The sequence below is a fragment of the Armigeres subalbatus genome, chromosome 2 (genome assembly GCF_024139115.2).
Source record: "Armigeres subalbatus isolate Guangzhou_Male chromosome 2, GZ_Asu_2, whole genome shotgun sequence".
Classification (NCBI taxonomy): Eukaryota; Metazoa; Arthropoda; class Insecta; order Diptera; family Culicidae; genus Armigeres; species Armigeres subalbatus.
Window position 1 is genome coordinate 223,463,733 of NC_085140.1, and position 17,440 is coordinate 223,481,172.

General features: G+C 37.9%; 1 protein-coding gene across 9 annotated transcripts in view; it reads right to left on the bottom strand.

Annotated features, from left to right (window-relative positions):
* LOC134211756 (F-actin-uncapping protein LRRC16A) overlaps positions 1-17,440 on the bottom strand; it is a 190,551-nt gene that overhangs the window by 110,773 nt on the left and 62,338 nt on the right. For all 9 annotated transcript variants that reach the window (XR_009979086.1, XR_009979085.1, XM_062688948.1 and 6 more), the window contains exons 8-10: positions 2,515-2,702; positions 2,377-2,454; positions 140-1,026 (exon numbers count right to left, since the gene is read on the bottom strand). Coding sequence is in view for 7 of the 9 variants with exons in the window: in XM_062688948.1 (XP_062544932.1) it covers positions 140-1,026; positions 2,377-2,454; positions 2,515-2,702 (1,153 nt within the window). In the remaining 2 variants the exon portion in view is untranslated. The remainder of the gene's footprint in view (positions 1-139; positions 1,027-2,376; positions 2,455-2,514; positions 2,703-17,440) is intronic.

Below are 17,440 nucleotides of genomic sequence, written 5' to 3' on the forward strand. Positions count from 1 at the left end.
CTGACGCATTGCATATTGTAGTTGAATCGATTACTTGAAAAGTGATCAGTTCTTTCTAGATGTACCTAAATATGTATCAAAAAATCTCATTAAAATTCACCATTCAAATCATGTCATTTCAACCATATTTTACTATTACCTGAATCCTTGACAGTTGGCTCGCCTTGACCCGTTGCCATTTCGTGAAAGCATGTCTTGCATTTTCCGCATCAGTGTATCCGTACGTTCTGGATGCTGTTTCAAGCATGGCGCAACATCGAATACTGGAAATGGAATGTTTCTCATTGAAAAGTTATGCTCCAGAGCATATACTATGTCAGCATATCCTTGTAATGTGATGTTGTTGCGATCCATACAAATTGTCTTCAGCCTATTATTAATCTGTAGCGCTTTCGCTAGAAGCCGAGCACCGATATCACCCATCAGGTTTCCAGTAATATCTAAAATCTGTAGGCTCTGATTGCTTCCGAGTGCATTAATAAAATTATGTAAATCATTTTTCAGTTTGTTCTCTGATAAAACTAGCTCCTGCAGCTGGAAATCATCCTTCTGGATTAAGTTCACTAGGGCTTCCATTACAGTTGAAATATGCTTAACCTTCATTCCGTTGAAACATTTATTTATATATAGCACCTTTATTGATGGATTCTTTCCTATGGCAGTGAGAACGGAAGCCATCTCGAAATCGAGATTATTGTCACTTATGTCTAAACTAGAAAGAACCCGTACTCCGTGAATGCATGATTCTAAAACGTGAGCGCCTTGAGAACTCAGTGAATTACTACTGAGATCTAAATGTAGGCCAGCGGTTGATTCGTTGCAAGCTAGACCCAGCAGTAGATGTTTCAAAGCCTCTAATGGTAATTTGCAGTTAGAAATGTTAAGATGTTTCATACTTAAGCTGCTAGTAAAAAACTGTTTGAATGATGGAGGGATTTCTTTCCCTTTTTTCGTGCTGAACGAGTTATGCGCCACATTCAAATGTAAAAGATGAGTTGAGCATCCACGTAGTAAAGCGCCAAAAAGCTAAAAGGAAAGAAAATTGTTAGATATGTATTATTGCCTTTTTCGTACACCAAGGCTAAATGCCCACTCCAAAAGCGAATTTTTAATAGAAGGCCCAGATTTTCTCTGTGTTATATATCAATCGAATCGGCTAGAGCTAGACTAATGAATCGCCTGCTTTGAGCATGCTTACAGCGGCACACTAGGAGTTAACTTTCTGAAATCAGTATGGCGAAAGGCATCTAAGGTTCGATTTCTCAAAATTAAGCAGCTTGATCGAAAAAATATTTGGTAGGCGTAGTACACTACTGGTACCAAATATTTTTTCGTGAAAAGTTCCTACTTTTGAGAAATCCCGCTATGAATGCCTTTCGCCATACAAATTTCTGGCGGTTAACTCATGCTGGCTATTTTGCGCATATACTATAGCGCCTGGATGTGGCAGCGGCGAGTAGGAAATCAGCCACTGCCAATAATTCATTGAGATGAAATCTGTCTGTTGGTTTAGTGGGTATATCAAGGGTGGTTCGGAAAAATCGATTTTGCTTCACCACGTTTACCTGATTCTGTCTCATGTTATGAATGTCCTCCGAAAATTTGAGCTGATTGGAATAAAAACTGATTAAGCACAGGCCGTTTAAAGTTTGCAAATACCCATTTACCGCATGCGAAAAAAAATCTACACCGTTTTACGAATGGCGTCACTTTTCCACCTATACAAATTATATTTCGGTTTTTAAATATTTGTATCAGCCTTATAGATGTCCCGTTTGTTTCCTTTCTTGTGCGCGGGAAACATGTCACCCAATTTTCAACAAGACGGAAAAAATTCCATTGTGAAGGAAGAGCCGGGAGATCGAGTAGTGGCTCTAGAAACAAAGCAATGTTTTTCTTGACAAACGCAACCGGAACACCATCAGGTTCAGGGTTGCTGGATGACTTGATCATAGACGCTGCAGATGTGATTGACTTCGCGCTAACATCGACGCGACGCCGAGCGTTTTATTGAACAATAGAACATTACTAGGCGCGGTGGAGATAGACTCGGCTGAAAGACGCTCAGTGACTTATCATTGATTTGTTTTATATTGTGAGTTTTTACTGTCCATTTGATTATTGTGAAGTTATTTCGAATGTGATTATTTTTAAGTTCATTATTAATTGATTGTTGTGTTGTGAAAAGTTAAGATCTAGAAGTGAATGTTGAATAAGTGAGTGTTTGAGCCCGTGTAATGATGTAATGTGTATTAGTTCGAAGCAACAGTCTGTACAGTATAACGTGGTATAACTGAAGATAGACATCAATAGATATAAATATGTATAATATTTGTTTGGCCTTAAAACCCCGTTTTACGGCATTATTATACTTACACTTTCCAGAGTTGTATCCGTCTTGGAAATGTCTAAATATTCAATAACATTCGGTTGAGCCAGAAAATTGTACAAATTCTGTAATTTAATTTAAACTCGAGTTAACAGATAAATATATTGTATGAAAGCATTACGTACGTTGACATCATCTTTTAGATTATTGCCGCTAAGATCAAGGTAAACTAATGCATTGGAAACATTTTGATTCTGTAGAAGGGATTGGGCAATCTGATTGACACCTTTGGAAGTTAGACCACAGTGTGAAAGTGACAGCTTGGAAACACCTTTGGTGATCTTTGCGATAGGGCCCGAAAAATGTCCAGCACCTGGAAAGACAGGAAAGTATTTTTTTTTTTTTTGATAAAACGAGAAACGTAAAAAAATGAATCATAGGAATGAAATTTAGTGCACAATCGTCATCTCTTGCAATAAAGACAACTTAATTTTTTTAGGCTTTAGGTTGTATAGACGAATATTATTCAATTATATCACTATTTTTTTTTCATTTACATGTACCATTATACATAGTGGCTAAACATATACCAGAGGCGTCGCTTCCGGATGTGCAACCTGTGCACTGCACTGACGTCGTTGGGTGTGTAGAGTAACAACGTGCTTTTTAATCTTGATGTCCATGGTTCGAGTCCAGATTACATCTTGTTTGTCTTATTGAATGCATTTTAAAAAATAGACTTATGAAAATCAACACGTTTTTTTATGTCGTAATTCCAAAGCCAATTTTATGATGCTCACATGACCAGTTTGGCTAGTGTACACAACCATTTAAATTTCATGTTTGTTTTGGAATTTCCAAAGATTTCAATGTTTCTATGAAATAGAGTAATTAGCATCATGCTGGATGTTTTAATTGAAAGGAGAATAATCCATTCTGAAACGATTTGTTACGCTTGAAAAATTTATAGTGCGTAAGGTTAAGGTGTCCCGGATTGGCACTAGAAAGTTCTGGTCACTTTAAACTAGGATAAAAATAAGGTTAATTGATAACATAAACAAATATGAGGAAAATACCGTAATATTTTGTGCACGAAAAGTGACTATCAAATATACTAACGTCATTCTTCTACGCAACGATTTGCATTAAACAAATGGTTGTTTAACGATGCATCTTTTGGATGAAAATCATCCACTTATCAATTTGTTTTGATTATTATTTGAATGAGTATAAATCGCTATCCAGATGACAATTATATAATGTGTTATAGATCTGGCGAATTGAATGATGGTCTTTTGGAAATCATCCTATTTTAATCACGAATCTAAACATAAGAAGAAGACAACTGACGGGGTTATTATAAAAAAATTCTAGACAAAATGTAATTAAAATCTGATTGAAAACACACAAGCCCAGCAGAAATGCCAACCGGTATATCAGGATTAATACCAGTAAGATCCTGATTATGGTATACTAGTTACGGCAAACGACATTGGACGATTCTCGGTATATGGATAGGATTAGGCGTATATAAGCTGATAGTCGAGCTATTCTGTTTCCTGATTAAGAAAGGGTGACATCTCTTTGAAATGGCAAGCAGGCTAATGGTTCGTCTGCCTCCGTCCCGGTAAACAACCTGGCAGGCCGCCGGTAACGCTCAAAAACGATTTCGGAAATGTTCCGTCGATGGATGTAGCCAAACACATCATTCATGACTGCACAGAACACAACCAGAAACTACACCAACGATATTGATTAGGAGTCAAAGATCACTTAAGGAAAGATCCATTAATTACGTAACGCAAAAATTAACTATTTTCAAACCCCACCTCCCCCTATGTCACACTTTTTGTATGGACAACCCGAACATTATCAATCATCATCGGATTCAGCGAAGCAAAGCACTTTTTCAAGTCATACCAGTTGTTCCAAAAAACGGTTTGAAAATAGTTGAAACTTATGCAATAATATACACAGGGTCATCTGTAACATTATTAGATGAAAAAAAACAGACCGCATCGTGCTTTCGTTTTTATACTACCCGAAGCTATTTTAATTTCAACAGTGCTTCTCAGCGCTATTTATACCTACTGATCTCGTTACGATCTTTGCAAGGACCCGTGCCTTCGTTTTACGTTGGACCCGTTTGCGGAAGTAGGGACACCGTTCTGCAGGGACACCGTTCTAGGAAAAAACCTCTTAGAAGGTCACGTCTCCACGCTCAGCAATGAGTATTGACAAAAACAATAGGAAGGGGGAATCTCTGAATTCTCCACTTCCTTCAAAGAAACAAGGTTTCAAGACCGTCCTGCCAAGCACGGAAAAAAATAGAAGGAAGCTGGAGACTTCAGATATTCCTTCTAACTCTAACGTTGACATTATTTCTTCTCCTATCGAACTGAGCAATCAGTTCGATTTGATTAATGACGAATTTGAGAAAATCTACCTCTAGCCCAGGTGATTCGATTCATGCGAAACAGCAAAGGATTCCGCCAATTGTGGTATCTGTTGCCGAGTTTTCTGGCTTTCGGAATGAAATCTTGAGTAACCTTCAGGGAATCAAGGTTTCATTTCAGATTTCTAGGAAGGGTGTCTGCCGCGTTTTGCCGGGATCCTTTGACGATCGCAAACGTCTTCTTCAGTATTTAACTGAGAAGCGCCATAAATTCTTCACATACGACGACAAAACTGAGCAATTGTTCTTACGTATGCAAATATCGCTGCTGATAGACAAATTTTTCTTCTCAAAATGAGGTTTATACCCATGTCCCAACGGAAAATAACGGTCATGTTGCCAATTCAGGTAGCATGTCTGCTTCCGATTTTGATTTTTTAACTGAACAATTGCATCCACATGATTGATGCAATGTTCAACGCAAATACCATTCCTGAAGCTGTTCAGGTTGGTATAAAAGTACACACAAAATTGTTATCGGACTCCGTTTTAATGGATCCAAATAATTGTGTGAAAGTTCTAGAATTGGAATGCCCGCTCTCTAAAGGGTAAGGAAGATGAATTATTCAACCTCCTAACAATTCATAATGTGCATATTGCCATTATAACTGAAACCTATTTAAAACCAGGAATCTCCATTAAACGAGATCCAAATTATTTTATCTACAGAAATGATCGTCTTGACAGCGCCTGTGGTGGGGTCGCCATTGTCATTAATAGACGTATCAAACATAAATTATTTTCTTTCGTTCGAAACCAAAAGTTTTTGAAACCTTGGGAGTTTCTGTTGAAACAAATTTTGGACAATTTTCCTTCATTGCAGCCTACTTGCCTTTTTCAATGCAATGGGCAGCAAAAGAATTTGTTGAGAGCTGATCTTCAAATTCCAACTCGCAACAAATCTAAATTCTTCGAAATTGGTGACTTCAATGCCAAACACCGTTCATGGAATAATGTTCAAAGCAATTCCAACGGCAAAATTTTATTTGAAGGTTGTTCTGCGGGATATTATACTATTCAATATCCCAATGGCCCAACTTGTTTTTCATCCACTCGAAATCCTTCGACAATTGATTTGGTTTTAACTGATTCAAGTCAGCGTGTGGCCGATTGGTAACTCATGCTGATTTTAACTCTGATCACCTTCCTGTGACAATTGAAATCTCACAAGAAGCCATTTATAATCCAATCAGCTCTACTTTTAATTATCATAGAGCTGATTGGGATTTATATAAAACGTATATCGATAGGAGTTTTGACGTTGATATTCCTTTGGATACCAAAAGTGATATTGACAATGCGCTAGTATCTTTGACAAATTTAATTGTCGAAGCCAGAGGCATTGCAATTCCGAAATGTGAAGTTAAATTCAACTCCATTATTATTGACGACGATTTTCAACTACTGATCCGTCTTAAAAATGTGAGAAGAAGGCCAATACCAAAGAACTCGCGATCCCGCGTTGAAAGTTATTTGGCGAGATTTGCAAAATGAAATTAAAAAACGTTTCGCTATTCTGAGAAATACCAACTTTGAGAATAATGTCTCGAAGTTGGATCCCAGTTCGAAACCCTTTTGGAAATTAACGAAAATTCTTTAAAAAAAAACCCAAAAGCCAATTCCAGCGCTTAAAGGGAGAAAAATTTTATATTAACAAATGGCGAAAAGGCTCAAAAACTTGCTCAGCAGTTCGAGAGTGCCCATAATTTTAGTCTAGGTCTCACTAGTCCAATTGAGGATCAGGTTACACGGAGCTTCGAAGACATTCTCAACCAAGATAATGTTTTTGACCCTTCGTTGGGAACTAATTTGGATGAAGTGAGATCTATTACTAGAAAATTTAAAAATATGAAAGCCCCGGGTGATGATGGTATTTTCTACATACTTATCAAAAGACTTCATGAGAGCTCTTTATCCTTTTTGGTTAATTTATTTAACAAATGTTTTCAATTGGCATACATTCCACATAAATGGAAAAACGCCAAAGTTATTCCAATTTTGAAGCCGGATAAAAATCCAGCTGAGGCTTCTAGTTATCGACCAATCAGTTTGCTTTCTTCAATAAGCAAACTGTTTGAAAAGATAATTTTAAATAGAATGATGGTTCATATTAATGACAATTCTATTTTTGCTGATGAGCAATTTGGTTTTCGCCATGGGCATTCAACCACCCATCAGTTATTAAAAGCTACGAATTTAATTCGGCTCAACAAATCTGAAGGATATTCGACTGGAGCTTCTCTTCTTGATATAGAGAAAGCATTTGACATAAGGGTTTGATTGTAAAATTGATGAATAATCTGTACATCATTAAACTGATCCAAAATTATTTATCAGATCGCTCACTGCAGGTAAACTATCAGAATTCTAAATCTGATAGATTACCTGTAAAACTGGTGTTCCCCAAGGCAGCATACTGGGGCCCATATTGTATAACATTTTTACTTCTGACTTACCCGATTTATCACCAGGGTGTCAAAAATCTTTGTTTGCAGATGACACGGGCCTTCGTGTCATTTGTAGTAGATTGCAAAAAAGTTTGGATATTTTCTCCACTCACTTGCGGAAATGGAAAATTTCCCCGAATGCTTCCAAAACTCAGCTTATAATTTTCCCACATAAGCCGAGAGCTTCTTACTTGAAACCTTCTAGAAAACATATTGTCACTATGAATGGGGTTCCAATTAATTGGTCTATCGAAGCCAAATACTTAGGACTTCTGCTAGACCAAAAACTAACTTTTAAAAATCACATTGAAGGCATTCAAGCCAAATGTAACAAATATATTAAGTGTCTAATCTAAAACTTTGTCTTAAGAACAAACTTTTGATTTACAAACAAATTTTCAGACCAGCCATGTTGTATGCTGTGCCAATATGGACTAGTTGCTGCAATACCAGAAAGAAAACACTCCAGAGGATTCAAATAAAATTTTTAAAATGATTCTGAAGTTGCCTCCGTGGTATAGTACCAATGAACTTCATAGAATTTTTAATATTGAGACATTGCAACAAATGTCCAACAAAATAATTTCCAATTTTAGACAAAAATCGTTACAATCTTCTATTCCAACGATTAGCTTCTTGTACCCTCAGTATAAATAAGGTTAGGTTTAGTTTAAGTAGAAAACATTGTAATTCCTATATGGTTCTATTCAACCAGAGGAAATATCCTAACTGCCAGAGGCAATTGAAATGTATTAATAATAACACAAAATGTAACATAGCAAATAAGGATGATAGCGTTAAGAAAACACGAAACACCTAGACTAAGAGATGAATGCATGTATTAGATAATTAGCAAATAAAATTAGTTTTGTACATCTACTTTACACACAATTTTGAATCAAATACACTTTGTTTTACAAGATATTAACATTAGCGCAGAACATACAATAAAATCATACAACACATTTCAAAATATAAATAGAATGTCTCTATACGTTTTAATCGAACAGATCCTTTGGGGCTGAAAAATCGTGAATATGTCCTTCGGCCAAAATAGTCGTTTAGTCGGAAGGGCCATTTGACCGAAATTGACATTCGGTGAAAGTGTCGTACGGCTGAATTGGTCATCTTCTACATAATAAAAATGAGTTGAGATTTCCTTCCTGACGATTTAACTCGCGAACGGGTTGACCGATTTGCAAGATTTTTCCGTAATCGATTCGTTTTGGGATCCGCAAGATTTGTATATACAAAAAGTTAGTGAATTTAACTGGGAAATGTAAAAAATCACTAGAATACAATTTTGGGTTAGCTGTTGAGGAAAACAAAACAAACGCACGGAAATTTATTTAGAGTGCGGCGCTGCAAATAGTTCATTGTGACATTTTCAACACGCGGGCAAAGCTGGGTTTCTTTCGCTAGTTTTGGATATTTTTAATACAATAACAGGAGAATCTTTTGAATTTCGTCTCAAAAATTTAATGAACTTCCCCAGAAAATTCTTCAAGGTTTTCCAGAATATTCATTTGAAAAATAATTCCCATACTTTCCACGGGAACTACTTTTAAGTTTCGAGAACTCTTGCTTGGGATTTACATGAGAATCTCTTCAGAGTTTTCACGGGAAGTTGTAGTATTTAGTATTCTTTGAAATTCACACAGAAAATTGTGACTTTTAAAAGAGATGCTTTAATGTTGACTTCCCCAATCTAGATTAATTAAGACTGTTAGTTTTTGCCTTTCTCGTACAACTAAGTTGTACCGAAAGGCTATCATTTCACTCCAAATTCGAACTTTTGATAGAAGTCCCGGAGACCTATAGTGTTATATACCATTCGACTCAGCTCGATGAGCTGAACAAATGTCTGTCTGTCCGTGTGTGCGTGTGTGTGTGTATGTGTGTGCGTGTGTGTGTGCACAAAATGCCATAAAAAACATTAGCCAAATTTTCACATAGAAACTTTTAACCGATTTTCTTGCAACAAGTTGCATCCGACAGAGACTAAAACGCTGTTGATCACTATTGAATTTCATAATAATTGCAAATTGCAATAAATAGATAATATTAAAATAGTGATGAGACATAGTCACATAGAACAATAATGTGTTATGAAAAATGCCTTGCGTCTATGAATATTTTTAAAGTTTATCCGTGGCTTGCTCCCATTAAGAGTTTCATCGTACTATAAAGATGCTCGTGTTGCACGCATTTAGGCGTAAGTATGTTCTTCGTTCAGTTTCATAGTGCTGTATGAAATTGTCCGAAAGTCAAAATTCGAACATAGGAAATTCGAGAAACTTTTGGCAGCGCCATCTGTCGTCTACTAGTGTAAATTTTCTATCATAACATTAGAAGGGGTAACTGTTTTGCCTTTCTTGTACATCATCGAGGTGTAAGCGTAAATGCTACATTTATTACCTTTTTGCGCGAGAAAGGCGCCATCACCGCTAGGTGGATTAATCTGGGTTTTTAATCCATTATTAGGGTAATTTTTTTCGCAGAGAGAAATTCATCACTAAACGGCTAATTTGGCATAGCCAAATTTGAAACATCGGAAAAATTCTCGGATTTTTAAAGATTTTTTTTGGATTTCTTTAGAAAATTATTTCTTTTTTCGATTAAAAATTCTTGGTAACCCAACTAACATTTTTGGTGCTAAAAGCTTCAACTTCTAGCCTTTGGCTGTATAATATTTGAATAAAAGCAGCCAATGCTGAATAAAAGAAAAGCCTCCACAAATAATCCCTTAAACTTCAACTCGACTATTACCCAAATACCTATCAGCTAGTCAGTGTGCCAAATATATTCAATCTTTTATCGTTCATGCAGCTTTCATATAGTCATAAAACAGCTCTGTCTGAATTAGCAACAAAGCTTATCAGTTAAGAGCTCATGTATGCAACTGAGTTGCTTGTTAGCAACTTCCCATATTACGGTGAGTAGCATTCACAATGAAAACGTTTTTGCTGTTGTTATAGCACTAACAATATAGCGTAATGGCGCTATATATGAACTAACGAAGCTTTTAGGCAACTTCTGTACCTTTGAAGATTACACAACGTTTAAGTAAACCTATCACTGCTTCTTTTAATAGCATATCAGTATGGAACGTCAAAACCGCTATGTTTACATTTGATTTTTGTTGCCGGAGCTGTGTATGAGCTATTGATTTCTGTAATGCAGCTACAAAAGATATTCACCTGCTCTTATAGCAACTGACAAAAGCGCTGTCATTAATGCTAGCAGATAGCGTAAGAAAACAAGCCATTTAGAAGCGATATTTCTGTTGACGGCTACTGTTAAACGATTAGCAGCAAAGTAGCATCTATACAGGTCGAGAAAATGTTGCCTAAAAACAATTTCAGCGATTAATGATGGATAAAGTTAGCCAACAGAACATGCTGATAGATCAGAAAAAATATATTAAGCTCTTTTAGTGGAATGTATTAAACCGTCTAAGACGAATTAAGTACTGTCCATTTAATTCCACTAGTTAATTTTCGTTATCTTTGCAGATACGTATTTCGACCACAACTGTGTGGTCGTCTTCAGTCATCTTATACTTGACTCGACTTGAAGAAAACAATCGCAACTTACACTATTTATACTACGCTAGGTACCTAATCTAATCTTATATGCCTACTTTATTTACCTATACAGTAAATTACTTTTATTGTTTAGGTAGAAACTTGAAAAGAACCAAGAGCTGCCATTTCCCTGATCCTTATTCAACAGCGCTGTTTGTACCTGTCGGTGGATTTCCAAACTCTCAGCTACATCGAGTTTCCATGGGGAAGAGACATTTCTTAAGATTTTAATATTTGATGCCGTAATTGGGTGATTTTCCTTATACACATGTTCTGCTACCTTAGATCTAAATTCGTAATGTAATCCCTTATCGTTTTCTCTTTTCGCCTTACTCACTTCCGCCATATGTTCCTTGAACCTTATATCTAATGATCTTTTTGTTTGGCCTACATAGATTTTTTCACATTAGGAACAACTTATCTTATAAACGCCTGCCTTATTCAACATTTCTACTTTATCCTTCGTTGAACCCAATGAGAGACTTGAGTTGGTTGCTTCTACTGGAGAATACTAGATCGATGCCGAATTTCCTTAGTCGAGGAAGGAAAATCACCCAATTACGGCATCAAATATTAAAATCTTAAGAAATGTCTCTTCCCCATGGAAACTCGATGTAGCTGAGAGTTTGGAAATCCACCGACAGGTACAAACAGCGCTGTTGAATAAGGATCAGGGAAATGGCAGCTCTTGGCTCTTCAAGTTTCTACCTAAACAATAAAGTAATTTACTGTATAGGTAAATAAAGTAGGCATATAAGATTAGATTAGGTACCTAGCGTAGTATAAATAGTGTAAGTTGCGATTGTTTTCTTCAAGTCGAGTCAAGTACAAGAAACTGAAGACGACCACACAGTTGTGGTCGAAATACTTATCTGCAAAGATAACGAAAATTAACTAGTGGAATTAAATGGACAGTACTTAATTCGTCTTAGACGGTTTAATACATTCCACTAAAAGAGCTTAATATATTTTTCTGAAAATGGCATCCGAGCGGCATGAGCGAAATACTTTTCTCAATTTGAGGAGAACAATCGCTAGTATTAATAAGGACGTGGCCTTCCTTAAGAAGTGCCTAAAGAGAAGCTGACACCCGTCAGCCATAAGATTAAGATGGGATCTCATGTACCAAAAAGTATTAATAAGAAAGCAGAGTCCGAGTTCATGAAGACATCGATAAAGAGGCATTACGCTAAATTAGAACGAGTGACTTTGGAGTGCTACAATATGCATTTGAAGTTAGCGAAGGATAACCCCGAATCATTCGACCTGTTTTTGAAGAAGGTAAAGAGGGCAGAAGAATGTGAATCAGACCGGAAGCGGAGACTGCACAGGAAAAAAACTGAACAAATTGCGAGTGAAATCAGCAGAGAAATCCGTACTGACAAACCCACCGTACAGATCATAGAAGGATTCGTCGTGAACCGTTCGACACAGCAGTTTACGGAGGAACAACTAGCTCACCTCAACAAGGGACTGGGGTATGCGATCACACAGAAATCGGACGTGGAACAGATCATCGTGGACATGGAGACAGCGATTTCCCGAAACATCGAGCAACAGGATCAAAATACAGCGAGGAACATCGTGGCAGACGCCATCAAAGAAGGACGGCACGGGACAACGAACCATGACGAAAGGAGGATTCTAAAGGAGCTTAAGGAAAAACCAGTATACTACGTAAAAAGCCGATAAAGGAAACGCAGTAGTGGTAATGGATAAAGAGGACTACGACGAACAGATGACGACGAAAATCAACGGAGGACCTTATAGACATTTGAGAGTGGATCCGCTACCAGGATTAATACGGCTCACGGACAAAACATTAAAGGAGTGTAAGGCGATCATCGGAGAAGCCCGAGTAAAGACAGTAAACCCGGTTCTACCTAGGATTAAGGACTACCAAAATCCATAAACCCGGCAAGGAGATGCGAGAGATAGTTTCATCGGTGGGTTCCCCTACCCAAAACATAGCCAAATGGTTGGTAAAGGAGTTCCAAAGTATGCCGAAACCATTCCCCAGCAGGTCAGTCATCAACACCCAGGAGTTCGCCCAGAAGCTGTTGGAATCAGGACACATCGAAGAAGAGGACATAATGGTATCATTCGACGTAGCAGCATTGTTCCCTAGCGTTCCAGTGAAAGATGCTCTGAATCTTCTAGAGGATTGGCTGCTAACACAAAGGACGGAAACAACATGGCGAGAAAGGTGAAGATGTACCTAAATCTAGCAAGGCTATGCATGACGGAGAACTACTTCACATTTCGTGGCAACTACTACAAACAGACGAAAAGGAGCACCGATGGAAATCCGCTATCACCGTTTTGTGCGAACTGTTCATGGCGAATCTGGAGAACAACCTACAAGAACAAGGAATACTACCCCAGAAGTGGTGGAGATACGTCGACGACATTTTCAGCATCATCAACCGAAAGGATCCTGGGTAGATCCTTTCATCAACCGAAAGGATCTACCCAGGATTTTGGAAGCGATAAACAACGTGCATAAGGTCATCAAATTTACCTTCGAGGGAAAATGAAGGTATACTACCTTTCTTGGATCTACTAGTCATCAGGGAAGCAAATACAACATTGAGCCTCGAAATCTACAGGAAACCCACGAACACCATGAGAGTCATCCCATATACATCGAACCATTCGTACCAACATAAAATGGCAGCATTTCATCACATGATCCACAGGATGCAGACGATACCCCTGAGCGAAGAAGGAAAAACGAAGGAACTACAATACATCTTGGAAACAGCGAAGATCAACGGATACCAGGAGAGGACTATACGAGCGATCATCAACAAGAAGGAAAGGACCCTACGACGAAATGGACATACAACGCTGACACCGATAGAGGAGCCGCTGAAAAGAGTTTCGGTCCCATATGATAAACACATCACCAACCAGCTACGCCCTCGACTAAGGAAATTCGGCATCGATCTAGTATTCTCCAGTAGAAGCAACCAACTCAAGTCTCTATTGGGTTCAACGAAGGATAAAGTAGAAATGTTGAATAAAGGCAGGCGTTTATAAGATAAGTTGTTCCCAATGTGAAAAAATCTATAGGCCAAACAAAAGATCATTAGATATAAGGTTCAAGGAACATATGGCGGAAGTGAGTAAGGCGAAAAAAGAAAATGATAAAGGGAATGCATTACGAATTTAGATCTAAGGTAGCAGAACATGTGTATAAGGAAAATCACCCAATTACGGCATCAAATATTAAAATCTTAAGAAATGTCTCTTCCCCATGGAAACTCGATGTAGCTGAGAGTTTGGAAATCCACCGACAGGTACAAACAGCGCTGTTGAATAAGGATCAGGGAAATGGCAGCTCTTGGCTCTTCAAGTTTCTACCTAAACAATAAAGTAATTTACTGTATAGGTAAATAAAGTAGGCATATAAGATTAGATTAGGTACCTAGCGTAGTATAAATAGTGTAAGTTGCGATTGTTTTCTTCAAGTCGAGTCAAGTACAAGACACTGAAGACGACCACACAGTTGTGGTCGAAATACGTATCTGCAAAGATAACGAAAATTAACTAGTGGAATTAAATGGACAGTACTTAATTCGTCTTAGACGGTTTTATGCTGATAGATGTTTGAATAATGGTTGAAATAATGCTGAAAGCATAATTCTTAAGCTTATGTGCTGAAAGCAGCATGTAGGCCTCTTTCTAACGTTTATACAGCATGAATCTGAAAATAGCGTTAGTAAAACAACCTATAGGGTATGCGAAGAAGCACATCCATGATTTTCTTTGTTATTTACATATGTCAAAGTGACGGTAATGACAGAGCAGCGGCCATTGAATCAGGAGATCAGGAGTTCGAATCTAGGTAGCAACAAAATTGATATTTGAGTTTTCACAAAAAAAAAACATTGAATAAACTCCCGAAATTTACTCTCCTCTCAAATAATATTTAATCAAATTGAATTCAGTGGCTGTATAAAACTTATTTAACAGATTCAAAAAATCTGAATAAGCGCCATTGAAGCGAATTATATTACTAAATGGTTTAGTAAAGGTTGAGAAAAAACTGTGTAACATGCTGTAAAGTAGTTGTGCAGACACGTCAAAAACAGCTGAATAGATTCGCCAGATTTGCTGGTAAAAGCATTGAATAGAAGTTCTTGATCATATGTATAGCACACATATTCAGCTTGAAGCCGTATAGACGAATTGAAATAACATTTACATTGACATTAAATGTTAGTTGGGAAGTTCCATTGACCGAAAGCGACAGACGGGCGAACTGGTAAAAAACCGTTTGCCCTGAAAGGTTGTCTGGTCGAAACGATCTTTGGCCAAAAATGCCATTTAACAGAAATAGTTTTTTGACAGAATGAGCCAATTCAATGACTGAACTTCGTACTGAACGGGTAATATGGTCAGAAATGACCACTTGTTTGGCGAAATGGTCTTTTTGTCAATTGACCATTGAACAAAATTCCGTGGCCTCTCTATTTTTAAGTCGATACTGGCCTTTAGGTCAAAAGACATCTAGACAGGTATCATTTTGCAAAACTAAACGTTTCATTGAAACTGTTATCAGGTCAAAATGTAGTTTGGCCGAAAGTAATGTACAGCTAAGAGGAAAAAACGTTCAATCCTTTCAAAAATCCTTTTCAACAGGCTACTGACATTATATTGTTTAGTCCATCGACAGATCGTAGCCTGGATGTCCCGGGCACTATTTTTTCATATTGCTTTTTAATGATGACAGCGGGCTATGTCGTTTGTCACAGGCTTCTTTTCAACGTAAATATCGTTAAGCAAAACGGATGGATATTTTGTACTAAATTATCCGTTCAGTTATTTATATTTGGCCGTATGATCTGTTGGCTTAAACGATATTTTCGGATAAATGGCCCATTCTTTCAAATGACCACCCGAGTAGCACACTTGTCACATACCAGTCATATGCGACCAAATCCAATCACATTGGAGTTGCTGCAACAAAATCGATCTGAATTGTGCTGCTAGGGCATTTCGGCCAAACGGCATTTTTGGACTGATCAAAACGACTTTTTAGGCAAAATTACCAGTTCGCTTTCGCCAATGGAATTTCCCAAGAATTTCTTACGGACGATACACTAGTCGTTCGATAACTGCAACATGTTTTCGTTTCAGTTAGCGAATACCGTTCGATAACTGCGTCGGATTCTAGACGTCTAACAATTGTCAGACGACATCAAAACAGAAGTCCACCTGATTGTTCAGCGCTATGCAGCTATCATCGACTTTGACATCGTTTTGAAGCTCAGCTGTCCGATAACTGCAAAACTGATGTAACTATCAAAATGCAGTTAAAAGCATTGCAGTTGACTTTCAGTTATCCAACGTCTACTGTACACAGAATTTCCCGTAGAAATCCAATAATTTGGAACAATTTTTCGTTGAAACATTTTGAACAATCTTCCGCAGAAATTCTGAAGAAGTTTGCTTTAAACTTACGGTGAATTTCTCGTGAACATTCCAGATTTTTTTTTTCCTGGAAGCTCCTTAGAGTCTCCCGCGGAAATTCTTGAGAATTTACTGTTTTATCGTTGGCCATACCAAACTAGCCGTCTTTATTATTCTAGACTGAGAAAGCCAACGGGGAAACACCCATTCTACAAGTCGCACTCTCCTACAATTATCAAGAATTTTCTGTGCAAATTTCGAAGAATACTCAACAGAAACTCAACAGGAACTTTTCGTAAATTTCCGAAGTTTTTTTTCTGTAGAAGTTAAGAATATTGTTTTGTGAAAATTCTGATGTTTCTTATGAAAACTGCGACAAATTTTCTGCTGAAATTCCAAACAATTTTATTTGGGAATTCCAAAGATTTCTCGAAACTTCAGTAGTTCAAGTGAAAAATCCGAAAATATTTTCCAAATTTTGGAAAAACTTATAGATTTTTCTGGAGAAGTTCATTAGATTTTTCATGCGAAAATCAAAAGATTCTTCTTTTAATGACTTGAAAATATTCCGAAAAAAAGCAAAAAAAAATCTTAGAAAAACGTAATGAAAAAATCGCCACGCCGATTCACGCCGCCGCCGCCGCCGGCTAAAATGGCTTTCGGCGTGACGACGAAAACGCCGCCGCCGCCGACCAAAATTCTGACAAACGCTGCCGCCGACGAATATCGGACCGGCGCACACCTCTACGTGGGTGGAATGCGGTAAGCAGAGTCGTGACACAAATACTGTCAGAGCTGCAGCGTCGATGGAGAAGGGATCAGCAAATAAGCGTCAGATCGGAGGGAAATCTAGCACAATGAACAATTTTTGTTCTCGTGTCGTCGGGGTGCCAACGAACCTGAAGTCTTCTGTCATACGGAATCGTCGGACCAACCACGAACGGCACTCGAACCACCAACCTGCTGGAGAAACAGGAAAGAAGGAGAAATCGCTTCGGTATGTATGGCACCGCCAGTGCGTCATCCACCATTGGAACTGTCGGATCACATTTGCAATCCCAAAACGAAGTCGGCGCAATTCACGAAAGCGTCCCCTGCGATAGCCGCCGGAAGTCGGGGCACCATCAGTGCAGAAGTTTCCTTCACTGGAACTGGTGGACCACCTTCGACGCCGGGGGGAATCAGGAGGATTCGAGTAGGAGGA